At 46.5% G+C, this 27,972-nt stretch overlaps 1 protein-coding gene across 1 annotated transcript in view; it reads right to left on the reverse strand.

Moving 5' to 3' along the window:
- Positions 1–217: 217 nt before the first annotated feature.
- NOX5 (NADPH oxidase 5) overlaps positions 218–27,972 on the reverse strand; it is a 34,492-nt gene continuing 6,737 nt past the window's right edge. Inside the window, exons 4-17 of the mRNA XM_054564207.1 lie at positions 24,632–24,842; positions 23,297–23,531; positions 19,046–19,199; positions 18,647–18,825; positions 17,372–17,554; positions 16,752–16,884; positions 13,535–13,677; positions 10,290–10,484; positions 8,472–8,516; positions 7,995–8,119; positions 7,562–7,646; positions 6,845–6,944; positions 1,416–1,582; positions 218–349 (exon numbers count right to left, since the gene is read on the reverse strand). Coding sequence (XP_054420182.1) covers positions 218–349; positions 1,416–1,582; positions 6,845–6,944; positions 7,562–7,646; positions 7,995–8,119; positions 8,472–8,516; positions 10,290–10,484; positions 13,535–13,677; positions 16,752–16,884; positions 17,372–17,554; positions 18,647–18,825; positions 19,046–19,199; positions 23,297–23,531; positions 24,632–24,842 — 2,087 coding nt within the window. The remainder of the gene's footprint in view (positions 350–1,415; positions 1,583–6,844; positions 6,945–7,561; positions 7,647–7,994; positions 8,120–8,471; positions 8,517–10,289; positions 10,485–13,534; positions 13,678–16,751; positions 16,885–17,371; positions 17,555–18,646; positions 18,826–19,045; positions 19,200–23,296; positions 23,532–24,631; positions 24,843–27,972) is intronic.

The following is a 27,972-nucleotide window of genomic DNA, read 5'->3' on the forward strand; positions in this document are numbered from 1 at the left end:
GGGAAGGTCCTCTCGGGGGTGCTTCTGGAGGAGCAGTTGCCCTGGAAGCCTCCCTGCCACCTCCCCAGGGAGGGAGGTCCATCTGCCTGTTGGAGCCTCCTGTTGTGTGTGGAGCAGGATTAGGTCGCTGGCTGAGGCTGGTCCCTGTGAGGCACAGGTAGCCCTGCAATCCAGCTGGTCAGTGGTGTAGATTTGGGCAGAGACTGGTGAGGTGTGGCTAGAAGTTCTCTTGGAAGAATCTGAAGCCGAACTGCTCACAGTGGACCTTGAGCACCTTGGCCAATGCTGGGGAGCCACAGAAGAAGACTTGCACCTTGCCCTTATTCTCAGCGGCCACTTTCTGGAACACCTGGAGTCCGCAGGGAAGAGCAGCGTGAGGAGAGGAGGGACTGTGGACCCACTCAGTGGCACACCCACCTGAAGCTGACAATGTAATGGATTGGCAGCGGCAGTGAGGGCCAATGGCCATCTGTCTGTCCCCATGAGGAATGCCCAGACTCAGCTGCTTGTCTTCAGAGCAGAAAATCCAACATGCAGCCACTCCATTTAGGAGGCATTTGCTCCACCGATAACCTGACCCAGACCTCAGGGAGTGGGTGAGTCAGAAAAAGCATAAGACCCAGGCCCTCACCCGAGGAGCTGTGTCTGTGGGGAGATGCACATCACTAATTGCTGAGTTGGTGCACAACGACAGAGCCCTGTGTGGCTTGCTGAACCCGACTGCCGGAACCTCAGGCCGGTCCCTCAGCTGGCCACGTGCCTGGAACATCTCTTCCCTCAAGTTAGGCATTCCCCTGCCCCAGCCCCTCCCCGTGGGGACCCTTTTCCACCCCAAATTCTGCTTAAGAATTGCCTTTGCTAAAAGTCCTCTTTGGTGCCCAAGCACCACTGGAACCCCGCCCCCTTCTCAGCTCTCACCACCTAGGCCTGGATTATCTACGGAGGTTTGCAAAGCAGTACTCTCTGGGTCACTGGGTGGGACTCTAGACCCCAGTTGGTAAGCACAGAGGAGAACAATAATAAAACTAATCTGAGAAATAAAATAGGAAGACTGGAAACTGTTTTGTGTCCCTGGGACTCAGTTCCCTCATTTGTACCAGGAAGGGATTAGACGCTGTCTGCTTGGGCCGTCTGACTCTGGTTTGTAGGAAGACAGGGCTGGGAGAGGCTTTGGAAGTCATATAGGCTACTCTCTAAACAGATGGGGAAACTGAGGCTACTGATGGGACAAAGTGAGCTAGTGATGGACCCAAATGCAGGCCCCCTGCCTCTGGGCCCAGCCCTGAGATACAGGCTGGACCCCACATGCCGGCCTTACGCGTTGCCACCAGCTGCTTGGCCCTAGTCTGCCTGGCCACCCCTCCAGGCTCTCAGCGCTGGTCCCTGCAGGCTGCGTGGCCCCAGCTGGTCTTTACCTTGTTCCAGTCAGGTCGCCCAGGCTGGGTGCGCGTCTGCAGGCCTGTGACGCAGTCCTTCTTTTCCTTCTTGGCTACAAGGTCAAGAGCCATCTGCAAGCCGATGGCCTTCATGTCATTCTTGCCCAGCGCAGAGGTCATGTACATGTGCAGCTCCAGGAAGCGGCCTAGGTGGTAGGAGGAGGGGGTGGCACTGAAGGGCCAGCAGTGGGGATGGGAACAGGGTATTGTTGGCCACCTCACCCTCGGGCTTAGAGGGACACCAATAGGGCTTGGAACTTGCACCAGCGGCCACCGTGTTCACCCAGGACCCCCATGTGACCAGTGCTGTAGAGAGGAACGATGTTCACTGCTTGAGCTGGGCCTACTCTGTGAACAGCATACGCACATTGCTTTTTATCCGTTGTTTGAGGGGAGCCTCACAATGCCTCAGGATTTATAGTTCTAGAGGGGAAATTAATCCCAGGGCAGCGCGGCAGTCCTTGGGCTCTGAAGTGCGTACCTTCCATTCTGCATGGTGCCTGCTCAGTCAGGCTGGGGTACAAGGCATGCACACATGAAAAGGTAACTGGGAAAATTATGTTTTTTTCAGATGAGGAAATTGAAGCAAAGCAGTTAATTAATGTGCCCAAGCTTCTATAGCTATCAAGAGATAAAGATTTCAAACCAAACAGAATGATTGACATTTAAGCAATAAAAATTAAAAATGATAAATCACAAATTCTTTAACTCAAACCTCAGTATAAAATTAAAATCAGAGGCCACAAGTTTCAGCTGCAGTTAATGAGAAACCTGGGTGGAAATTTGACTCAAGTGGCCTTGGAAAAGGAAAGCATTGGGTTAACTCTTACCTTTTTTTTACACAGATCAGGAAGGAGCAAACAGCAAATACTTATACACCAGTATAAGTATAAATTAAATCTAAACTTTTCCCTGAGCTTGTCATCATAAAATCCAGTCTATAATGAATTAATATACAAAAAGGCATTTCGAACAAAGTAAATGCTATATAAATATTTGCTATACTTGTTCCTTACAAGAAAGGGCAAGGAGCTACCCTGCAGCATTCTAAGCTTTAACAGTTATCTTCCAACGACTGTTGGAAGGGCTTCAAGGCCTTGAGTGTTTGTTATAGTAAATTACATCTATTTGAATGTTTCTTGTAGAAAACTATGTTTGATTACTTGAATTTATAAACTATGTTTATTATAGGAATTTCAACTTACTCACGGCAGCCTTGTGATAATTAAACAGCCAAATAAGACCTAATTCCAATGAATTCAACCAATATAAAAAGTAACACCAATTCTCTTGAAGTTAGAAATGTATCTAAAGATATTCCTCCTTGTATAGGTCATTCCACAAGCAAAGCAAAATGAAACAAAAATAACAAATCTAACAGATTAACTTTAGAATGCAGGACAAAACCTCAGTATGCCACAAAGACATCCCATGGAGATAATGACGTAACTCAGAGAAGAATGCAGTCATGCATGCTAAGCATTGGTTTAGTAAAAAATGTAGAATATGTGCTGGGTGGGGTGGGGACAGATTGCAGGGGCTGGAGGAGGGCATTTGAGACATTCATTTTCGGTGAAAGTATAAAAGAAGGAACCAAGTGGTAAAAGAACTCATATATGCTAAAGTCTTTATCTTAGACCGTTCTTTAAATATTTTTATTGCCACTGCATCAGGAAAAATATTGAAGCTTCAACCCCAATAAACATATATGTTTATTCACACGTTCATTTCTACTAACTGGTTATGTACCTTAACACGTATGTCGGAGTAAGAAGAACCATATTTACTTTCTCACCTTGAACAATAGACAACATACGTAGAACCATGGTTAACAGGTAGTACAGGACTGTAACTGCCAATGGGGCAAACAAAGTGAGCCCTGTGAGTGCCCAAGCCTGGAGCTGGGGAGACAGAAATGAAGTTCAAGGAGGCCAAGACAACCAGCACATGCAGGCACAACGCTGGAAAAGGGGAGCTGCAGAGACAGGGGAGGGAGGGAAGAAGAGAAGGAGGAAGGGAGGAAGAGAAGGAGTCAAGAGGAGGGAGGGAGGGAGCTGGCTCTGGAAATCTGCATGAAGTTTCCCTTAAGCCTTTGGCTAAGCATCAATCTGTACATGTGTGAAAGAAAATTTCCAGAAAACACTAGGCTGAACAGTACCTGGAGCTCAAACAGAGTTGGGAATAATTTGGGCTTCCACCAGCAAACGTGGGGAGACCTTGTAATACATAGGGGCAGTAGGCAGAGTTCTCAGAGGTGTAAGGTCTTAGCACTAGAGCTAAATTAATCCCACAATAAAGTCTGCTCTGGACTCACCATACCCAAAAGTTGAATGCAAGTCTTTAAAGGATCCAAATTATCCTAAATAATGTAGCTGTGCACCAGAACAAACTAAATACTATTTAAAAAAATACAAAAAAAAAAAAAAAAAAAAGGAAACACCATAAAATCCAGAATACAACAACATGCAATTCACAATGCCTGGCATCCAATAAAAAATTATCGGACATGTGAAAAAGCAGAATATGATTCATAACTAGGAGAAAATTAGTAATTAGAAACAGATCCAGAAACAACAGATATGATGGACTTAGACAAATATGTTTCATAAATATGAGAATATAAAATCAAAACAAAGCAGGTATGATGAGGAGAAAAATGAAAGACATATGAGACACAAATGGAACTTCTTAAGAAGAAAAATACCAACACAATGGATAGGATTAACAGCTACTTAAGGTCCTGTGGTTTTCCAAATAAATTTTAGTATCAGCTTTTCAATATGAATTTTTTAAAAACCTGCTCAAATTTTGATTCGACTAGGAATTATAAATAAGGTACTGCAGAAGAAAAGATCAGTGGTTTTGAAAACAGCAATAGAAACTACCCAAAACGAAGAACAGATTGAGAGAAAGGGAAAAACAAAAAAAGGAAGAGTCTTAGCGGCCTGTGGAATATCAAACTATCTAAAACCTGTGTAATTGAAGTGACAGGAGTAAAAAGGAAAAGAGGAAAAATGTAAAGAAAGAATGGCTGAAATTTATCCAAATTTGATGAAAACTATAAGCCCATATATCTAAGAAGTTTAATGAACCCCAAGTACAAGGAATATGAAGAAAACCACTTCTTAGAAATGTTTTGCAGTTCTCAGTGTAGAGATCTCACCCTTATTTTGCTACATTTATCCTTAAGTATTTTGTGTTTTTTAAATTTTTGTTTAAAATTTTTTAATTACAAATTATTTGTTGTTAGCAAATAGTAATTTATTTTTACATATTGATTTTATATCCTGCCCCTGTTGAACTCACTATGACAATGATGTAAATAAAGAGATAAAATTACAAAATTTTTAGAAGAAAATATAGGAGAAAATACTCAAGACTTGGGTAAGGCAAAGATTTTAGATAGGACCAAAAAAAAGCATGAAGAATTTTAAAAATTGATAATTTGAACATTTTGTGCTTCAAAAGGCAGTTTAAGAAAATGAAAAGATGAACAACAGACTGGGGAGAATGTGTCTGTAAGATGTCCACCTGAGCACGAACCTGTCTCCAGAATATGCAGATAATGCTTACAACCTAATAAAAAGAAGACAAACATCTGGATTTAAAGAGTGGATTGAATATTTGAAACTTTACAGAGATGTACAAACAACAAATAAGAGCATGAAAATATGTTCAATATCATTAGTTATTAGGGAAATGCAAATTAAGAGCATATTAAGATAACACTATACACCCACTAGAACAGCTAAAATTAACAAAACTACCAATATCAAATCTTGGTGAGGTGTGAAGCAACTGGAACTCTCATCCATTGCTGATGGAAATGCAAAATCATACAGTCACTTTGGAAAACAGTTTGGCAGTTTCTTAATAAAGTTAAACATAACACATACCCAGCAACCCCACTTCTGAGCATTTATCCAAGAGAGGTGGAAACATATGTCCACATGAAAACTTAAATGCACATATTTACAGCAGTTTTATTTAAAATAGCCAGAAAGTGAAAACAACTCTAATATCTATCAACTAGTGAATGGAAAAAGAGATTGTGATATATCATAAAATAGAACACTACTCAGCAATAAAAGGGATTAACTACTTGCTGATATGTGCAACAACATGGATAAATCTCAAAGATACGTTAAGTGAAAGAAGTACCACAAAAAATACTACATATTATATGGTTACATAGATATGAAATCCTAGAAACTATAGCAATAGAAGGCAGATCAATGGCTGCCGAGGGCTACAAGCAGAGGGCGAGAGTGTTGATGCCAAGTGGGATGAGGGAATTTTGTGAAGAGGTTATAGGAATGTCCCCTATTCTGATTGTGCTGCTGGTTAGGCAACTGTACCCATTTGTCAAAATGTAATTGCATTCATTGTGCAGTTATATTGATGAATTTTACTGTATGTAAGTTACCCCTAAGAAAATTTTTTTAAAATATGATATGAATAAGAGTCATCTGAGAAGTATGTTAAAGTGTATGTTCTGGGACCTCACCCAGAGAATCTGCTTTGGAAGATCGCGGGAGAGGCCTGGAAATCTAGATTTGTTTAAAAAAAGATTATTTATTTATCTATCTAGTTTAGACAGAATAGAAAGAAGGGAGAGAGGGAGAGAAATATTGATGTCCGAGTGCACCAGTAATTGGTTGCCTATAACCCACCCCCAGCGGGGACCAGGCCTGCAACACAGGCTTAGGCCCTGACCAGGAATCGCCCCAGGGACCTTTCCCTTTTTGGGACAATGCCAAACCCACCGAATCATACCGGTTAGTGCTGGAAATCTAAATTTTTAACAAGCACTCACTTCATATTAAAAGAAATGTAATGAGCCCTGGCTGGGTGGCTCAGTTGGTTAGAGTGTTGTTCCATACACCAAAAGGTTGTGGGTTTGACCTCAGTTGGGACACACTCCTAGGTTGTTGGTTCAATCCCTGGTTGGAGCACATATGGGACACAACTGATTGATGTTTCTCCCTCCCATTGATGTTTGTCTCTCTTTCTCTCCTTCCCTCTCTCTCTCAAAATCAGTAAAACATATTCTTGGGTGGGGATTTAAAAAAAGAAAAGGAATCAAAAAGAGAAATTTTAAAAAAAGAAGCACATACATTTTTGTAAACTGTGAATAAGAAAACAATACCAGTAGGAAATCCTTTAACATGCCTGGAATAGTCTGGATAGCTGGAGAGGATTATGAATGCCTTTTTTTCTCCTTTACTTTTTGTTTCACAGAATGTTACATTTAAGTAGGAAATAAAAGGAGCCCTCTCTCCCCCATAATTTTGATAGATGGGGGGTAATCTAAACACCTTCTCACAAAGACCCTGACCCTGAACCCTGCGCCGCACCCCCACCTTCCTCAGGCCCCGAGGCCCTCCCTCAGTAGACTCAGGCCCTACCTGTGTGAGTCTCCTCGGCCTGGTCCATCTCCAGTCTGGTCAGCAGGCTCACAAACCACTCGAAAGACCGCTGGTCTCGGTTGATCCAGATGAAGTCCACCTAGGGAGAGGGGCCCTTTGGTTCTGGGGCGGGGCCTACCTGCTCACAGCATGCTCACATCTGTGATCTCCAAGGCCACCCTAGTGTGAGCAGGGCACACATTATCATCCCCACTTAATGGAGGGGAAAACCGAGGCTCACAGAGGTGAGGAACCCTGACCAGGTCACAGAGCAGCATAGTACCAGAACCCTGGTTCCTGACTGCGGGGTCAGGTTTCTCTGTCATAATCTATTGTTACAGCAAGCAGTGTTCTGACATCTTAAACAGAGGACAGCCGGAAAAACATTACTTATTTTTTAAGGAATTCTTTGAAGTGGTCCAGTCAAAATAATATATTTTCAAAAGGCAAATATTTTCATTTTTAAAACCACCGCCAGGTGATCGTAAATATCGTGGCTGTAGCTGAATCCAGGCTGGCTGACTTTCAAGCTCCTTGATGTCTGATAAGATGCTGTCTTCAGACATCTCTCAGAGGTGACAAGGGGTGATACAAGGGGGAGGCCCGGACACTTAGGGGGCACCAGGAGAATGTGGGGCACTGAGGGGAGTGCAGGGATCAGCTGGCCCCAGGCGGGGAGAGGTCATCTGTCCCTCCCCCGTGGGAGGCCATGCTCACCTTGCGGAGCTTCATGTCATCGTCCTGGATGCCCTCCATCCAGGAGTGCTGGCAGTTAGGGCAAAGGCGCTTTCTCTTCTGGTACCTTAGGGGAGGCGAGAGCGGGGGTTTTGAGTGTGGGGTGAGTAGGAGACTTTTCAGGACCTCAGAGAACAATGTGGGGAACAGGGAGGGAGGGTGAGGTGACAGAACCCACCCTATGAGGAAGGAAGGAAGGAAGGAAGGAAGGAAGGAAGGAAGGAAGGAAGGAAGGAAGGAAGGAAGGGGATGAGACCCAAAGAAGAGAGGCTGGAGGAGCAGGGAAGGAAATAGGGAGAGGGGGAGAGGGAGACAGGTGAAAGGAGAGAAGGGAGGGAGCGGGGAGAGAAGAGGGGAGGGCTCTCTCAGGACTCCGCCCCAGGAAGCAGGCAGGGACCATGGTCTGCCCACTTACCTGTACATGATGCTCTGCAGGATGGAAGCAAAGGGGGTGATGCCAATGCCCGCCCCGATGAGCACGGCGTGTTCAGAGGCGAAGATCCTGCGGGCAGGGGTTCCATAAGGGCCGTCGATGTAGCACTGTGCACCGGAGATGTTAGAGGAAAGAGACGGTGAGTGGGTGTGAGCAGAGCCGGACCCTGAGACTTCAGGATCCCCTTTACATGCAGTCATCTCCTGGCCTGGAACCCCAGGTCTAAGAGGCTTGCACTCCTGTGCTCTAAGCCGGGGGAGCCCTAGGAGGCCAGAATGCAGAGCCGATAGGAGCAGGGCTCAACCAGCACCCCTATGTGCGCCTGGGACAGGAGGGTTCGGTTCCACTCCCTGGGTACCTGGGAGTCAGCCCATGGGGACTTGCAGGACTTGGGCGCTGAGAGCCCCAGCCAGCCCCCGCTACAGGCAGGCAGAGGTGGGGGTTCCTGGAACCACTTACCTTGATGTTACAGAATTGGTGGTTCTCAGGGGACATCCCAGGGACCTGCAAGGAGTACAGTAGCGAGCTGTGGGCCTCGGAGTGGGCACGTCAAGCATCTCTCAGGGGCTTCCTAGTCCTTGCCCATCTCAGCAACTTTACAAAAAGGGAATTACCTTTTCTGTCCCAACCATTCCAGGGAGCACAGAGCCCTTTAAAGGGAGAATATCAGTAGTGTTCTTGTAAATTCACTTTTCAACAGCACTACCACCAAAACTCCTGATTGCTAGTGTCTGTTGACTGCTGGTGTAAATACTGCCATCATGGCTCCCACCAAGGTCTGTGTTTAATAACACTCACCCCCAGTTTCATGTCCGCAGACCAATCCTTTGGCCTTGAACATTTTTTTTCTTTTTTTAAAAAATTAATTAATTTATTTTTTCAACTACATTTGTCTCCGCCTTCCCCCCACCATTTTTTTTTAAGATTTATTTTATTTTTAGAGAGAGGGGAAGGGAGGGAGAAAAAGAGGGAAGGAGACATCAACCTGAGAGCAAAACATTTATCGGTTCTCTCTCGAAGACTCCCCAACCAGCGTGGGGGGACCAAACCCTCAATCCGGCCATGTGCTCTGACTGGGGATCGAACCGGTAACCTTCCTCTCTGTGGGACAATGCCCAACCAATGGAGCCACACTGGTCAGGGCTTTGACACTCTTTCCTCTCAACCTAGAACAATGTTTCCTCTGCCCCAGCTGACAGATTCCTCTGCATCCTTCAGTCTCCAGCTCCTTGCAAGTGGCTGCTCCTCCTCGGAGCATTGCCCAGCTGAACCAGGCAGAAAAGCCAGGGGGTGGCCTGACTGAGAGCTACCTGGGGACAGGGAGCAGGCCCACCTGACCCCTCCAGTCCTGAGCATGGGCAGGCAGTCAGACTAGATTTGTTGAGGTCAGATTCTGGAAGGTAAAGGAAGCAGAACCGAAAACCGAAACTGTGATAGTTTCCTCTCTGGGGCCAGAAGGCAGAGTTAGGAGTGACCTTCACAATCATCCAAACCAATCTCTCATTTCTCATTGGAGAGCACAACAATGAGTCACCCAATTCTTCCCGAGCTTGGGGCAGGGCCTGGGTCTCCTACCTGTCCAATGTGCTTGACGATGGTGAGACTGAATGCTGTGTTCCCCAAGGTGTTAGACATGAACTACTTATGGTGGCTTTAGCAGTGTAAGGGCCTGGGAGAGACCTTTACCTTTCAATTCTCTAAAATCCTTCTGATTGCAAAGGGAAAGCCTTACATTATAGCTTCTATGTCTTTAACATTTACTAATCCTTCCTCTTTTTTTTTTCCGCTTTTAACAAAGTAAGAAAGAGTGACAGCAAGAGGGTGGGCGGTGGGGAGAGAGAGAGAGAGAACACCAGCAGAGTAGTGGAGTGTGGCTCCAGGCTCCAAGCCTTAGCAGGCAGAAACATCTGGCAAGAATCTAATAACACTGGTTTTCATTGTTTTCACTTTTAGAGCTCCCTTCTGTTTATGGCACAGGATACTGGTTTTCCATTAACAAGAGCCATTGAAAGAGTCCTTAAACACAATTAAGTTTAAAGTAATGTTGGGATGTAAAGAGAAATGTTAGGTAGGAAATACTGCTGGTGCGAAGTGAATATGGCAAAAGTTATAAAGGTGGGACGCAGATGGCTGGTTGCAGGAATACCATGAAATATGTGGTGCTCCCCAAATGTGGACTATCCTTAAGGCCCTCTCTTCCAAGTTTCAAGGACCTGCCATTCCTAGGGAGGCAAACCACTGGCTCTCCAGCCTCTAGCCCAGCCTCCTTAGTCTTACCAGAAGCTGGTTGCTGGCCAAGGCTCCCCACTGTGCCTGAGTCCTGTCCTTCGTTCCTTTGTGCCCCAGCCCTTCGTCCCCCTGCCACGGAGGATCCTCATGCCTGTAGGCTGTCAGCTCCACAGTGACGTCCTTGTTGGAAGTCACTGCTCCCTGTGCCAACGCCTTGGAATAGTTGGGCTGGGCTTGCAAACCCTGTTTGATATCAAAATGGGAATTGCTTTATTATTTAAATCACAAAATTAATACATTAGTTTTAAAGATTGAGATATTACAGAACATTAACGAATAAAGTGAAAAAGTACCTGAATCAGGCAATATAACTTCTCTAAACATTTTCTCCATGTCCTTCCAGACTCCTCTCTCTCAATATCTCTTTCTCTCTTTCTCTCTCTCTCTCCCCCTCCCTCCCTCTCCCTTTCTCTCACACTTTTGCTTAAGTGGAACATACTGCCTTTTAACCTGGCTTTTCCATTTATTACATCTTGACTAGGTTTTCAGGTTTTCCAGTGCATATTTTTGTATAGGTGACCTACTGTTCCATTATAAGAGTGACCGGTAACTTATTTAGCTCCTTCCCTACTGTGGAATTTGGATTATTCTCATTTCTTCATTATTGTTAACAACTACCACATACAAATTGCACCTTTTCCATCTCTATGCTTTACCCCAGTGATTTTCAACTGGTGTGTGCTGTAAGAATTATTAAAATGTATAATATACTTGACTATTTAGTCAGGGGCACTGACCTCTTTTCCCTTAGACTGTCAAGTGAAAAAATGACAACAGCCAACACAGCAATAGTTGTCCGATTGCATGCACTGTCTTGAACCATAAATACACATATATAGGTCATATAAAAGAGCTGCATCTTATTGGTCATGTTCCATAATAAGATTGTATCTGATTGGTTAATTCTTGGTATCAGATATCCTCATACAAGCATAGGCACCTGATTTTTTTTAAAGTCACTTTGGAACAAAAAGGGTAGGTAATTTCTATTATTATTATTCTTTGTAAATCAATCAAAATTATACCTATTTTTGTCATATTAGCAAAAAATATATTTTTTGGTGTGCTGCAGAATTTAGTAATTAGCTTATGCATACCATGAGATGAAAAAGCTTGAAAATCACTGCTTTAACCTGATATATTTTCTTCACAGCATTTATTATCACTTGATACAGTATCTATTTTGTTTGATAATTGTCTATCTCTTCAGAATGTAAGCAGTGACTGTGTCTATCTTGCTTTCTGATATATCTTCAGCATCTAGAACAGTACTTGAAAAACAGCAGTGCTGTGTTCAATAAATGTTTGCTAAATGAATGAATGAACAAGGTGATTAACATATTTCTTGTGCACCTGTCCAATTAGCTGTTTTAGGATAAATCCCTAAAATGCTGGCACATATGGCCAGGCTTTCCACCAGACAGATTGTGCCAACTTATTCTTTGGTGGAGATGCTTAAGGTCCCAAGGAAACACAGCCTTTAATGATTCCTGGTGTGCCATGACTCGCCTGATTTCAGAAGACGGCTTCCTCCTTCAGGAAGTATCCCCTGATGAACAGCAGAGAACGTTCTCTTGTTTCTATCTACCCTTCCATTTCCCAAAGCTTTGCTCTTGGCAGCATTCTAGAAGGGTCTTCTGGTCTGGCCAGGCAGGATTCCACCCAGTTTTCCCACTGGACTTTCAATTTTTCTAGGACAAGTCAGGGCTGGGTCAGACCTGGGGGTTTCTCTTCTTTGGACCTTCAGCAGGGTTTCCACATGTGAACCTGTCTCCCAGCCTGGTGGTACAGCCCATTAGGTTTCAGGCATCCTCAGCCTCCTTCATCTATTCTTACTTCCTCAGGTGCTGCTCTGACCTGTGTATTCCTCCCCAACTATCCCCACACCCCCCACCAAGCCTGTATCCTCTCCAGGCACTGGCAACTTGTAAGCTTTGTGAGTTTCATCAGGGCTCAAAAGACAACAATGCTAGGTTGTGGGGAAAAGGGACCTCTAGTGCACTGATGGTGGGAATGCAGACTGGTGCAGCCTCTGTGGAAAACAGTTTGGAATTTCCTCAAAAAGCTAAAAATGGAACTGTCTTTTGACCCAGCGAGTCCACTGCTGGGATTATACCCTGAGAATCCTGAAACATCAAATTGGACCAAAACACCAAAAGAACCTATGGACCCCAATATTCATAGCAGCACAATTTACAATAGCCAAGTGCTGGAAGCAACCTAAGTGCCCATCAGTAAATGAATGGGTCAAAAAACGATGATACATTTACACAATGGAATACAATGCAGCAGAAAGAAAGAAAGAGCTACTGCCTTTTGAGACAGCATGAAAGGAACTGGAGAGCATTATGCTAAGTGAAATAAGCCAGGGGGTGAAAGACAAATACCATATGATCTCATCTATAAGTGGAACCTAATCAACAAAACAAACAAGCCAGGAAAGTATAACCAGCAACATTAAAAGAAAAAAGAAACTGACAACAATGAGAGGGAAGGAGGGAGAAGGGTAAACAGGGAAAAGAAGGGGAAGGGTCAAATCAAGGAACATGTATGAAGGACCCATGGACAAAGCCAAAGTAGGAAGGATTGAGGGTGGGAGGTGGGGGTGGGTGGGGCAGGGGAAAATGGTGGTGGGAAAATGGAGAGAAATGTATTTGAACAATAAAAAAAAATTAGAAGACATACTTGCATATATGAATATAAATCCGAAGTAAAATCACTTTAAATAATTTAAAAAAAAGACAACAATGCTGATGCTAATGCTGATGGTGTTGATGGTGATAATGAATGGTCCACCCCGGACCATGCTGCCCAGTTCACGCGATACTTTACAGTCATTCATTCCATTGGTCCTTAAAAGAACCGTGTGAAAAATGGAAGCCAAGCATGAGAATTGCCCGCAATTCATAAATGAAAAACCTGCGGCTCATCAAGGTTAAAGGATGAGCCCCTGGCCGTATGGTTAGCAAGAGCTGGAGCAGACATTGAGGTGAGTTTTTCTGATCTCACCTTCCTTTTCTTATCCCCCACCTTCTAATGGAGGACATGGACTGGGGAGGACTTGGGGGCTCAGGCTTCAAGGAGGTTCTTGGACTACACCATCCTCAGCTGCCTTGGCCCCAAAACTGCCACTCAGCCAGTGTACATACTGCTGCTCAATGATCGGTACCCACCAACTGGAAGAGAGCAACTTGGCCTCTGTGGTGGACCCTTCCTCCCCGACAGCCACCTACCTGGGGCCTCTCCTGGCTCCTTCTCATTCTCAATCTCCTTGACAGCCTCTTGGAGTCACAGTCCACTGGGTCTGATGCCTTGAAGGACTCATAGAGCCTGTTTGTCCACTGTCCTTCTGACCGGATGTGTAGCCAGATGGTGTCTGAGCAAAAGATGGGTGGGGGAAGGGGGTGTCAATGCTGGACTCCAGCGGGGATCTCATCTGAGGCACCGGGGCTGGGGGTCTGCTGCTCAAGTCCTGGATGGACTGTCCTTCCTCAGATCCAAACCAGCAGCCATGGCCACAGGACATGAAGATCTGATCTTTTCCTTGCAAATTTTCTCGATGAAGTCAATCTAAGCCTACACAATAAGGGTTCAGTCTCCTCTGCCAAAGCAGGGGTCAGAGCTGCCCTGAGCACACCAGTAGCCCCCTAGGGGTGGGGTCCCTGTCCCCTCCATCAGGCCAGGGTCTCACCAAGGAGGGGATCATTTCCCGCCCACACTCAGCCAGGTGCCTGTTAATGGCTCTGCACAGTATGTGCTCAATTGGTGGGACCAATGACTTCTATTTCACCCAGGTCCTGAGATGTAGCAGATGATTACCAGGGCTCTCTGTTAAGTGGGTGACTGGCGAGAAGGTGGTGGGGGGCGGCCATCCTTCTGCTGAGGGGACCAGAGAGAACCCACAGCGTTAGAGTGAGGAGGCCCCTAAGAGACCTCCTCTTTCATTTTTTTTTTTTATTTTAAACTATGGACTGTTTTGGCAGTTCTAGGAAGGAAATGAATAGACTTCTTACAATAGGGTTTTTAAATATATAAAGTAATACATATAGGCGTTACAAATGAAACGAGTTATAATGAGAAAGTTGCCAAAATATTTTTAAAAACTAAATGTGTGATTTCGTAACACAGGTGCTTCTTCGTTAACACATGAAATAACTCCCCACTGGGGGCGCATGGCCACTGGAAGTCTGATGTAGTGATGAGGTAGCAGCTACAACTGTCATGTGATACAAAGGAATCTATGGTTTTCATTTAGAAAAAGTCACAGGTGTTGTTAACACTACTGTAGTCACAGTAGATAACACTACTGTGGGTTGTTATCTGCATTCCTAATTGAAGAAAAGGCTAAATTTCAATTACAGGTTAGTGAAAATAAAGATGTCCCTTTTTTTACCCCCATCAAAGTTCATGAATAAACTGGTTCAACCCTGTATTTGCAGAGGCCCGAGGCGGTGTGGCACAGCTTTCTGAGGAGGGAACTGAAAAGTCAGGCCCAAAGCTCAACTCCTCAAACCTTTGCTCCCATGCTTCTCTCTCAAGCTTCCCCCTTCCTCCTGGGGCATGTGTGGGGCGGGCCGGGGGGCGGGGGGGCTATGCCTTCTCTGCACATATGCATCCTGAAGTGCCTCACACAGTGGACTCACACATAGGAAGCTTCCCTTAAATGTCAGCTGCGTTCAATCAGCCACAGCTGCCAGCTCGAGTCTCACTTCCGATTTCGGTAAACCAGCTTTATAAACAAAGTCAGAGTATTTACCAGTCCCCATAAGGACTCAGTTCATTGCAGGAGTTTCGGGGCTCAAGAGATAGACAAATTCCAAGTTGAGTCCCTGAAGAAACCCCTTCAAAAACTGGTCAAATAAATGACCCATCCATATATAAACATAGTCATTATCATCAGAGGAGTAGCTACAGACTGGAATACTGTGCTGCCACAAAAAGGAAAAGTTCTTTTTGAAAGAACTGACATGGAAAGATTTTCATGACATACTGTTCACTGAGGAAAAACTTGGCTGCAAAGCGGTGTGAACAGCGTGATCCCAGGTATGCAAAATTATCTCTGCCTCTGATTACCCATGTAGGTACACAGGTTGGAAGGCTGTTCACCAAAAGATTGACAATAGTTTCCCTTGGCTGGAATTATTTGAGAGACTTTAATTTTCTTTTTTACAAATGTCTATGTTGTCTGAATTTTCTGAGAGCACGTATCTTCTTCAAAAGACAGAAAGGGAAGAAAAATAGAAAAACAACCCACCCTCTTCAACGCCCATCCCTGTCTTCATCCCACTGCACATCCAGGTCACCAGTCAGGCCATTTGAGGGCAGGTGGTACGCAGCCTGGCGCGGGGGGAACCCGGGCCTCGGGTCTGCACCCCGAGCTGTGGGAGCTGGGTCCTGCTGGGCCCTGGCTAGGAGGCATCCTAAGTGAAGCTATCTTTTAATCGGACGTGTCAGAGAACCCCTTTATCCTTCATGAAGCCAAGCAAGGGTCCCATTGTAACAGGCCATGCCAGGCCTTTCCTGTCAGAAGCACCGCCGGAGGTGGGAAGGCCAGTCTTGGGCCTGGCCAGGAGGGCAGAGGCCCGGGTGCTGGCTCCAACGACAGCCCAGGACCAGAGGGAAGGCACAGGCAAGGGTGGGGATCCGAGGACAGCTGGGCTAAGGGAGGATCAGCTGAGCAGCTCTATGGGTGCTGGGGCCCCACAGGGGAATGGGAGTAGTACAGGACCAAGGGCAGAGGACGTGAGGGAGTCGGCCGCTGGGGGCTCCACTGGGCTCATGCTCACAGGGAGAAGGGGAGCCTGGCTTCTTGTCACAGCCCCCTTGAAAGTGCCCAGGCACCCCTTCCTGTGAACTGGCTACTCTTCTGCTTAAGGCATTCACAGGCTGCCAATTGCCTGTGCCATTCACCTTCTAACTCTGCATTTGAAGTCCTCCTTGGACCCACCCTGGTTCTAATTGGCTTTTTCAGCCCTTGCCTGCCTTTCATCACTTTTCTGACCCTCTCTCCTGTCCCCTCACTCTCTCTCTGTCTCTCCCTTTCTTCCTCTCTATTCTACCCCCACTCCTAGCTCTAACATCAGATGTCCCATGTTTCCAGTTTTTCATACTTTCACTTCTGGTTATCCCTCCCTCCTCCTGCATCTCCTTCCCTGTCTACTGAACTCCTAGTAACCTTTCAAAGTTCAGCTGAAATGCCACGTGTCTGTGAAACCTTGCCCACTTATCCCATCATGTCAAGCCCTCCCCTGTGGTCCTCAGTAGCTGGCACAACCCTGACCACGCCATTCAGTGAGTGTCTGCCCTTCTGCCTCCTTGTTTCAGAGGGAGTTTTGGGAGGTCAACTTCGCACCTCTGGTTTTGTTCACCTCTGTGTGCCTGGTTTCCAGCCTGTGCTTAGCACACAGCAGAGCTCAGTAACTACCTGAATGACTGGAGACCGTGGCGTACCTCTCTGCTCTGGAGCGCTGCTGATGGTGAAGGGGTGCCACTCGTAGCGAGCAATGGTGGGGATGTTCAGGTACAAGTAGTCACCAGGCCTGTAGTTGAAAAGAGGGGGTCTCTTGATGAGGAGATGAGTCACCTGGGGAAAGAAGGTGATCAGCATCCATCATGCAGACCCGAAGCTGTTAGAGGCCCCTGGGACCAAAGGGCAGAGGCTGGGCCATCCTCTGCCATTAACCAGGCCAGCGCAGATGTGAGACCTTTCTGCACCTGTGAGTGGGGCCACGGCTGAGCACATCTGCCAACCAGGGGTGGGCAACTATCAGAGAAGGGAGAAGTCAGGCTGTGTCTGAAGAGGGATTCATGGCTTGATTCTACTCCTTATGGTGTAAATGCCGCTTTTTAGTGGCCCTTCCTCTCTGAAGCCCTTCCTGACTATTCCAGCCCCTTTCTTAGGACTTTCCCCTTCCTATAGTGTCACTTCTGAAGGCCTGGTCTGGGTCGTGCACTTTGCTTGTCCCCTCCCCTGTGCTGCGGCTCCCTATCTCCTTAGGGGTAGAACAGGGTACCCAGCTGCACCCCACCACCACTGCATTTCCCCTTGGCTCCTGAGGCCCTTCTTGTACCTTGGAGGGGAGGAGGTTGACTTCCACGATGCTCAGGGCTGCCATGCGGGACACTGCCAGCCCGATGGCCTTCTCCAGGAGGAACACGATGCCAGGGACCAGCAGCCACTTCCAGAAGTTGGGTCCATGCAGGATGAGCAGGAGCCACATGGGGAGGTAGGACAGGTGGGTCCAGTAGAACACCTGTGGGGAGTGTAAGCTGCTAGAGTTCAAAGCCTGGGGTGGAACAGAGCCAGGGCTCAGGACCATCCTTAGAGCCAGGATGGTACCCAGAGTCTTGGCCATACACACCCTCTCCTGGGGACCTGGCTGAGTAAAAGGCTGGGGGTGGGAAGCTTCCTTGCTTCTTTGTTCTGGGGGCCCGGCCCAGGGAGCCTGTAAGGGAAGATTCCCGGTGCCAGCAGGCAAACATCTGAAACATTCCCCTGGGGATGATCTGAGCAGAGTGGAGCACCCCCAAAGGGCTCATCAACGTTAATGTCTCCTCACACCGACCCTGTCTCAGGGGAAATAAGGAAAAGACAGCAATGGTTTTCTGGGAATGGAAGAGAAAAAAAGCTGAACACTGAGTATTAACATCTGCTCTGCTTCTAGCTTGGGATGGTGGCCTAGCAGTGACTTTTCTGAGCTTTAGATTCCTCCTCAGTTAAATGAGGGTGCTGATTCCTACTTCAAAGGACTGTTGCTGGCCCAGAGTAGGTGCCCTGTGTATGTCTATTTCTGATGTGACCAGATCAGTCCACGGGACAGCCAGGTGTTCCTAACTAGATCCTCTGTGACCTCCTGTGTCTTGAGGAGGTTAGAGAGAGGGAAACAAAGATGAAACTGTTACAACATTTTTGGAGCACCAGTGTTCCAGGTAGGTAATTACTGGCTTCACATATATTATCTCATTTAATTCCTAAAATAACTTCAAAGGTAGAGAATTATAGTGTTATTTTACAGATGAGGAAGTTTAGTGACCTGTAAATAGTAGGGTGGGGATTAGAACCCCCGGGGCCTATGTTCCTTCCCCTCCCTATGCCATTTTGAGCCCCGTTTAATCCAATTAGGGTAAAGGGTTGAGCCAGATAAAATACAGAATCTTCTAGAGCAAAATATTTCCATGTGGCAGACATTTACTACAGCCCAATGGCAGACCCCAAATCACATGCACATAATATGCCTACTGGCCGGGAAGCTTCCTGGACTCTGGAATAAGTTAGAGGGCACACAGCATGAAACGAAGGGGCGGGGGCCCAGCCTGGGAGAGGCAAGGGAGCAAGGGCCAGGCACCTCAAAGTGGCCACTTCTGCGGATGCAGGAGCTGGAGCAGGCGAACATGAGGAGCAGCAGCAGCAGGAGAGCCACGCCGGTCGGGGAGGCCAGGCCATGGACCCAGCCAATGCCAGGCCTTGTGGTGAGCAGCAGTTCCCAAAACTGGAAGCGGCTGGACTCCGACTGAGCCTGGAGCGCTGGAGACAAGCAGAAGGCAAACCCTTGCCACTTGACCTTCCCTTTGTACCTCCAAGTCTCCCCACCATATACATGTGCAAGCAGGGACTTTTGTCTGGAGTTCTGGTTCCAAGGGCACCGTTTCTCCACCCACTGGGCAGGCACGACACACAGGGGCTGAGTAACTGAGTGATCTGTGAAAGGATCAGTCCCACTATCCCCCCAGCCCAGGCCACTCACCAAAGTTCACAACATGGGCCACAGTGTGCACGAGGGAGAGCCCGGCCACCATGTAGCCCATAAACTGGTGGAACTGGATGTTCTGGTCCAGTGGCAGGACCTGAGCCAGCCACGTGGTCCTCAGCCATGTGAGGCAGCGCCTAAGCATCAGCACCTGGCAGGGAAAAGGCGCAGACAGCCCCATCTGGCTCTGGCTCTGTTTTGTCCTCCTTCCCCAGCAGATGTCTCCCTGCCTCCCTCCGACCTAGCTGTGCTTCCTGAAGGGGCCCCATCACCATCCGCCCTCCCCACAAGCCTTCCCTGCTCTCCTGGGTCCACAGCTGGGGTCTCCAGAAGTGGGATGGGAAGAGAAAATGTTATAGAATTCTTGCTGGTATTACTTTAATCTAAACACATGAGGAGCATATATGGCTTTACTAACTTTTAATATCTGTGTTGACATGGTGCTCTCATTCAGTCTGTGTGTCAGATGGGCATGTGTCACGTGTGACTCTCAAGGTGTCCTGGGGAAAGACTTAGCTTTCCAAGGGACTTTCGACAAGGGCTCCGTCACTTGCTCAATTGCTTTTGATGTAATTCTGTGTGCCCAGATACGTGTATTTGTAGTTTAATTTATATGGTTTAAACTTTAAAGTAACTACTCTTCACAGAAGTGACAAGTAGCTTAAAAAGATTCACTGCAAAGAAAGTGAAGATTAAAAATAGTGTTGATAATGCAATAGCAAGTTACCAAGAAAATGAATTGTGTATCTCCCACTCCCGGTATGAACTCTTTGTCCCAGTTATGAGGTTAAAAGTACAATCCACTTTAATAAGAAGCTGATATTATCAAGAAGAGTGTTTGGACTAGAGATGTACATTCCTGACCATTAAAAATGAACCTTGTCTGCTCTGAATAGCGTGGTTTAGTTGGTTGAGTGTTGTCTGGCAAAGTGAAACATCACCAGTTCAATACCCAGTCAGGGCTCATGCCTGGGTAGCTGGCCTGGTCCCCTGTTGGGGTGCACGTGAGAGGCAACCAACTGACATTTCTCTCACACATTGATGTTTTTCTTTCTCTCCTTCTCCCTCCCTTTCCTTCTCTCTCTGAAAAAATAAATAAATTTTAAAAAACTCCCTTTGGATTTCTACTTCAAAAAAAAAAAAAAAAATGAAGCCTGGGTTAGGGCCAAGGCCAGGGCGGAGGCAGGGCGTGGCAGGAGCAAGTTTGCACTGATTGGGCTGGTGGCAGAATGGCCCTGCTCCTGGCAGCAAAGTTCACGCTGGCCAGATTTAGGCCTTAGCGCCTTCTTCCAGGGAAGAGGGCCAGTGCAGCTGCTCTTGCAACCACAAATTTTGACCCTCATCCATAGATTGGAATATTGGTAACTCCTCAGACACCCTACTTAGGACAGATGGCTGCATAGGTAAACAGGGCTTGCCTCCTCACACAACCAACGGGCTGGTCCTACACCCGCATGTGGCAGATAAAAATCAGGAGGGATATCTCAGGAACGAGGGGTCCCAGTCACATACCAGGCACCCCAGCCCAGGGTTCCAGTGCCAGGAAGATAAGTCTCCATAATTTCTGCCTGTAAAAACCAGTGGGGTTTGAGGCTGTGGAAGACATAAACTTCTGGAGGCCCAGGCAGTTCACCTTAAAGGGCTCACGCACAGACTTACTTGGACTCATTCTCTTTGAGCTCCAGTGCAGGGGCAGAAGATTGAAAGGCATCAGAGACATATGGGAAGGAATTGAATTGTCTGGCATCAGGGTGAGAGCTGGGGGACAGCTTTTTCCCAGAAAGAAGTGCTGGCAGAGGCCACTGTTCCTTTTCTGAGCCTTCAACCCACAGAGCTACAGAGCTGGCAAGCGGGCACTGTATCTGAGACTTCATCAACCTGGTTCACACTGTTTGCCCCACCCTGATGATCCCCTGAGGCAGTGCGCCACCTAACTTTCAGGCCCACCCAAGCTGTTTCTGGTGGCTTTTCCATACCAATGGCTTGTCTTAGCCTAGGCTTCAGATTTTCCTAAATTCTCTCAAACAAGCAGGATCTGGCTTCAGGTGCTAAGTTGCCCCAGGCCCAGCACTAGCACCATCCGGCCTTAGCTCACAGCTTGACCTTGCCTGGGCATCTCCAAGACCAGCACAAGTAGCAGCAATCTACAGATTTTTTTGTAGCTTATGCTGTAGGACCCCGGATGGAATGCAGGCAATGGCTTATCTTGGATGTGTCAATGGCCATCAAAGATCAACTGTAATAGGAGAGTGTACACAGCCTACATGGGTGTACATCTTGAATACCCAGCCTGGGTAATGGGGAGGATGTGCCACTGGACCCTACAGGACACCTAATACCTTAGGCTACTCTACCAAGCCTGGGAGACATAGCAGCTCTATCTAATACATAGAAACAAAAACAAGTAGGCTGACAAAATGAGGAGACAGAGAAACATGGTCCAAATGAAAAAAACAGATAAAAATTACAGAAAAACAAACTAAAAAAAAAGAGAGAGAGAGAGAGAGAGACAAGAAATCTAGTAGATGCAGAGTTCAAAACACTGGTTATAAGGAAACTCAATGAACTTAGTGAGAACCTCAACAGCATAAAAAAAGATCCAGCCAGAAATGAATAATGCACTAATTAAAGTAAAGAACAAGTACAGGGAATCAACAGCAGAGTGGATGAAGCTGAAAATCAAATTAGTAATTTGTATGTAAGGAAGCAAAAAACAACCAATCAAAATGTCAAAAAGAAAAAAGAATCCAAAAAAATGAGGACACTAGAAGGACCTTGTGGGAAAACTTCAAGCACACCAACATTTGCATCATGGGGGTACTGGAAGGAGAAGAAAGAGAGCAAGAAATTGGAAACCTATTTGAAAAAATAATGACAGAAAACTTCCCTAACTTGGTGAAGGAAATAGACATACAAGCCCAGGAAGTACAGAGATTCCCCCCAAAAATGAACCCAAAGAGGCCCACACCAAGACACATAATAATGAAAATGCCAGTGTTAAAGACAAAGAGAGAATCTTAAAAGCAGCAAGAGAAAAATCAGTTACCTACAAGGGAGCTCCCATAAGCTTGTCAGCTGATTTCTCAAAAGAAACTTTGCAGGCTAGAAAGGATTGGCAAGAAATATTCAAAGTGATGGACAGCAGGGACCTACAACCAAAATTGCTCTGCCCAGCAAAGCTATCATTTAGAATCCAAGGACAGATAAAGACCTTCCCAGACGAGAAAAAGCTAAAGGAGTTCATCACCACCAAACCAGTATTACATGAAATGTTAAAGGATCTTCTTTTAGAAGAAGATAAAAAATATTAACAATAAAATGCCAATAAATATATACCTATCAACAATTGAATATAAAAAAACAAAATAAACAAACAGCAGAACAGAAACAGAATGATAGATACAGAGAACATTTTGATGGCTGCCAGATGGAAGGGGGGATCAGGGAGAGGGGTGAAAAAGGTGAAGGGATTAAGAAGTACAAATTGGTAGTTTCAGAATAGTCACGGGGATGTAAAGCGCAGCATAGGGAGTGGTGTAAGCAAGGGACATCTATGCATGACCCGTGGACATGGACAATGGTGGGGGGACTGCCTGAGGGAGAGGGGGCTGTGTGGAAGGGAGGCAAAGGGGAAAAAAATTGAGACAACTCTAATAGCATAAACAATAAAGTATAATTTAAAAAAAATGAACCTTGCCTTATTGTTATATTGTGCGATAATTTTATTGGCTAATAACAAGACATATATATAATAATTATAAGGAAGTAAGCATATACTAGGTTATTGGAAGGGTCTTTTGTTTTGTTTTGTTTTAATTGTAGGAGTCTGCAAAAACCCTTGGTGACCTCATTTTCTGGCCAAGAGGATCAGTCACATCGACTCCTTAGTCTGGCATTCAAGGCTCTTGAAAGGTTCTCCCTGGTTGAAGCCCTGCCCTGGATCCAGTTCTGCCTCCTCCAGATCCACCATGGTTTGTTGTGAAGATCAAATGGAAAGTACTTAGCACCCTGACTGGTACACAGCAAAGTACACAAAAACGCCAGCTACGTTATTTATGTGCTGTGTGAGTCTGGATAAGTCACTGCCCCTCTCTGGGCCTCAGTCTCCACCATTGAGTACTGAAGCTGATTTCTAAGACGCCATCCTGCCCTGGCACTCCAGGTGCCCACCTGTCGGTTGTTTAGTCTATGAGGAGCCTACATCAATCCCCCTGCCCACTTCCTTGCATTGCGCCCTTGGATTCCTACCGCAATGAAGCTGCAGTCGAAGTTGAGGCATTGGCCGCAGCCCTTGGCCACCATGATGCTGATGCCAAGGGCCCGGTGTGCACTAGCTGCCAGTGCGAAGAGCAGCACGTGGAGGCCCACGTAGGTTGCCAGGCAGAGTATTTGGCTGCGGTGATTGTGCCAGTAGGCGGAAGTCAGTGGGCGAGGCCGGTGCAGGCGCTGCTGGGTGGTGGGGGGTGTCAGCCAGTGGGCAGCACTGCAAAAGAAGGATGCGGTGGGTCGGCCTGAGGAGGGGAGGAATCCATGCAGGCTGGGATGCGGACCACCGGAATCTGAACCTAGAGACCGCGCTCCCCACTGCAGCCCACCAACCGTCTGGAGCCTTGTGGAGAGCAGGCCAGCTTCCTTTTACAGTAGGAAGCAGAGGACAAGAGACTTGCTTACAGTCACACAGTTGTGTGGAGCTGGGATAGAACTTCAGTCTGTGTGATGCCACATCCGTGACTGTTTTTATTACTTCGCCTCACTTCCCAATTCAAAAACAAAAACAAAAACAAAAACCGGGAATTGAAAGGAATGAAAGAAGCTGAAATGTGCGTTGTTAAATAACCCACAAGAAAGCTAATACACATAAAGAATAAACTACAAAACTGGCACAATTCAGAGTTTAGGATAAACCTGGGTCTGTTACATTCTATTTGTATTATTTCTCCACAGCATTTATTACATTTGTACTTCTCTACCTTATGTATTTGTTTATTGGCATAAATTACGGGTCTTTCTCCCTGGAATGCAGCCCCACCAGGGCAATGCCGTTATTCAGAACAGGGCGTGGTACATAGCAGCTGCTCAACCAAGTCAAGTAAATGACTGCCTTTGCTAATTAATTGTGTGATCCTAGGTATGTTACTTCAGGTGAAATAACTTTAATTTCCTTTTACAAATATACCAGTACTATAAAATGCACTGCTATAATTGTAAAATGTCCAGCACATAGTAGGTATTTAATACTGTTGAGTTGATTCTGAAGAGACAGTAAAAAATGGAGGCATGACTACAGCCGTCCCCTGAAAAAACTGAGCAAAACTGGGCAAGATTGGGCTGGTTTGGATTAGGGTGGGGTGGGGTGGGGTGGGGCGGGGCTGGACAGGGCGGGGTGGGGGTGATCTGTGGGCTAGGAGGGCTAGGGTGGCCAAGACTGGGGCTGGTCTCTACTGGGCTAAGCTGGGTGTGGCTAATTTGGGGTGGGGCGGGGCTAAGTGGGGATGAGGGAACGCTGGTGAGTTCAGAGTTCAGGTCACTCTTTGCACCTGGAGCCTAAACCCGACATTTGCCCTGCCAGAGACTGGATGATACCTGATAGTCAGGTTCTCCATAACCCCGGGGAAGCGCTGTAGCTCTTCTCGGAGCTCTTCGAAGGTGATGTCGCCGCTGCAGTCCTTGTCCGCAGACTCGAAGAGAGCCAGCGTCAGCTGATCTAGCTTCTCATCCGGCAGAGAGATGGCGCTCTCGTGCAGGCATGACTGAAGAACCAAGCGCAGCTCATCCGGGTCGATGGAGCCATTGCCTGTCTCAGAGGATGAAGCCAAGTGGGGGCCTGCTCCCAGACCCCACTCTGACTTGCAGACACTCCTGCCCTGCTCAGTCATAGAGTGGTGAACTTTGCCTGCTCGTCCCCTCAATCTTCCTGCCAACCAATCCTCTTTCCGGGTATAGAGCAGACGGACAAAGGACGTGTGTCACTCTCAGCTCACAAACCCTCCATGGCTTCCTGTTGTCAAGCTCAACAGAAATAAACCCCTACGCAAGCATGGAGAATCTTTGGCCTTGATGCATGCCTGGCTGCAGAATCTGCAGCCTCTTTTTTAAGTATCACTCAAGGTACAAGGCCAACTGTACAGAAGATACAGTTGCTTGCTTAATCTATAAGGAGCTATGTGCCCAGAATCTCAATTATCCAGAGGCAAACTGTGTATGAGGTGATGGTGAGGAGTGAGTTCCCTGATGTTCCCCAACTTGTAGCAGGTTGTGCTCATCCATGCATGGCTGGGCACTCAAGTCCGGGATATGGCCTAAGGGGAACATGAGTGAAGTGATGTGAAAAGGAGGCCAAAGCTATCAACTGAAATGAGATTTGGGGCATTTTTTCCCCCCAATATATATTTTATTCTTCAAAAAGAGCAGGACCCTTGATTAATGATTTGTTGGCTGGCTTTGCACATAGACACACACGTAACAACATGCCTCTGCCCCTTACTACCTGTGTGATGGCGAGCTATAAGTCCTTTATAGTAGTGAATGCTACTTTGCTCATCTTGAAAGTGAGGATAATAAATCCCCCCTTTCAGACTTGTGTTAAAGGATGAGTGATAATTAATTATAAAGCACTTAACAGGGTCTAAAAGGATGTAGTTGCATATAAATGGAAAGTCTTAACTGGCTTTGTGATCACCATTTGGGCCAAAGCAAAGGTCTGTGATCACCTTACAGAGTGGAGTCAAACACAGCCCGCTCCAGCCACACCTCCTGCCCTCAGCATTCCTAATGAAGAGCACCCGTGCAACAGGTTTCAGACCGCATCCAGAGCTCCAGTTCCTCCCCCTGCCCCCTTCACACCCTCTCATCCATCCAGCCCTATTCTCTCCTCCACCACTGCAAATCCAGAGTCCTCCTTCACAATGATTATCATGCACACATTCTTCTTCCTCATTCACCTGTTCTTCTATTCCACTAACCCTAAAAACATCCCATCCCTGGGTGAATACAACCATCTGTTTTCTACTTTCCTGACCAGGGCAGCTAAGTGAACATTGCTGAAGAAAATGACCCAAGAGGGCAGGAATTGTTCGATTCCTGGCCACAGCAAGGCCTGCAACTTGCCCGGCGTCCTCTCCTGCTCCTCTGGTAAGGTCACTCGTGCTGTCTGCAGGGACCACGTCTCACCTCCATGCCCCTCCAATTAATCCCTCCCTGCCTCTCATTGAAAACTGGAGCCACCGGAAGGGAATGCCCTCTAGATCTTACTGTAAAACTACAAACCTCCTTACACCTGCCCTCCCCTATTTTCCTCCCCACCTCATCTGCAAGAGGAGGAGTGTGTTGCTTCCTCCTGTTACAAACGAATCTCTCCATCTGAGGTCATCAAAAAAACCCTGACGTGAGCAAAGCTTGGTGGTCAGAAAGCAGTCAGTGAAGAGGGTCCCATGATGACCGAGTGGGTCTGAGGAAGATCCCAGGAAGCAGCATGGTCAACTGCCCATGGAATGGGTGGGCAAGTCAGCTTGGGGAGTAGGTTCCAGGAATAAGGTCTGGCTAGATTAAGTCAGGTGGGAATGGGAGCAAAAGAAACACCACAGACCAGAGGGCCTTGCCCAGCAGCAGGTCTGCAAGTAGGTTGAGCTTTTTAGGAGGGAAATCCAGCCTTGTGACTTCCCTGTTCAACACTCTCCAATGACTCCCTATTGTTCATTGTACTGAGACTTTAGACCATGGCCTCCAGGGCAAGCATAGTCTGGCCTCATTCACCACTCCAGTCTCATTGGATGTCTTTCCCATTTCAGCCTCCTCTGTCCTGATGATTCCAGGCCTTCAGAAACCCTTTAAGCTACAAAGTCACCGAAGATGTAAAAACCAGGATGTTTATTGCAGTGCCATTTATAATGTAGAATGGAATTCTCCATTTTGGTATTAAGGCTTGAGTAAATAATAATAAATAACAGCTGACACCTATAAAGAATGTATCCTGTGCTGGGCACTGTTCTGAGGAGTTTAGATAAGTTAACTAATTTAAACCTTAGATCAACCTCATGAGTATGTAACTGGTGGACCTGAGATTTGAGCCTAAGTAATTTGGACTCAGAGAGAGATTTTAACTACTAGGCTATGCCCTATGGAACACATGATCACATACATACCATGAAATATGACATAGCCACTAAACTGATGCTCTAACTACACTGAGTTACCACTTCACATCTACTAGGATGGCTATTGTCAACAAAACAGAAAATAGGGTGTGAGTCTGTCCTGCATGTGTGCTCTACAGACCAGAAGTCATTGATCTCCATCCACATTCTCTCCCACCTAAGTGCATGCTGCCACCCCATGGAAGATGTGGTGGACAAGGACATGAGCCTCTCAGGCCCCAGAGCTATCTTTCCAGTTATGAACTCAAAGCTGACAAAGATTATCACTTGAAGGTAGATAATGATGAAAATGAGCACCAATTATCTTTACCAACAGTCAGTTTAGGGGCTGGTGAAAAGGAGGAATTGCACATTGTTGAAGCAGAGGCCATGAATTATGAGGGCAGTCCAATTAAAGTAATGCTGGCAACTTTGAAAACGTCTGTACAGCCAATGGTTTCCCTTGATGGCTTTCAAATAACACCACCTGTGGTCTTACAGTTGCAGTGTGGTTCAGGGGCTGTGCATATTAGTGGACAGCACTTAGTAGCTGTGGAGGAATATGCAGAGTCAGAAGATGGAGAGGAGGAGCATGGGAAGAGGAGGAGAAACGGGAACCCTTGTGCATTGCTGGTGGGAATGTAAAATGGTTTGTGGAAAAGAGTGTATATGGTTCCTCAAAAACTTAAAAATGGGATTTCCATGTGATCCAGCAACTCCACCTTGGGTATATGCCAAAAGAATTGAAATCTGAGTCTCAAAGAGATATTTGTACATTCATGTTCTTTGCAG

Source organism: Pteronotus mesoamericanus, unplaced genomic scaffold (genome assembly GCF_021234165.1).
Source record: "Pteronotus mesoamericanus isolate MK-2021 breed Mesoamerican mustached bat unplaced genomic scaffold, CSHL_Meso_final contig_164, whole genome shotgun sequence".
Lineage (NCBI taxonomy): Eukaryota > Metazoa > Chordata > Mammalia > Chiroptera > Mormoopidae > Pteronotus > Pteronotus mesoamericanus.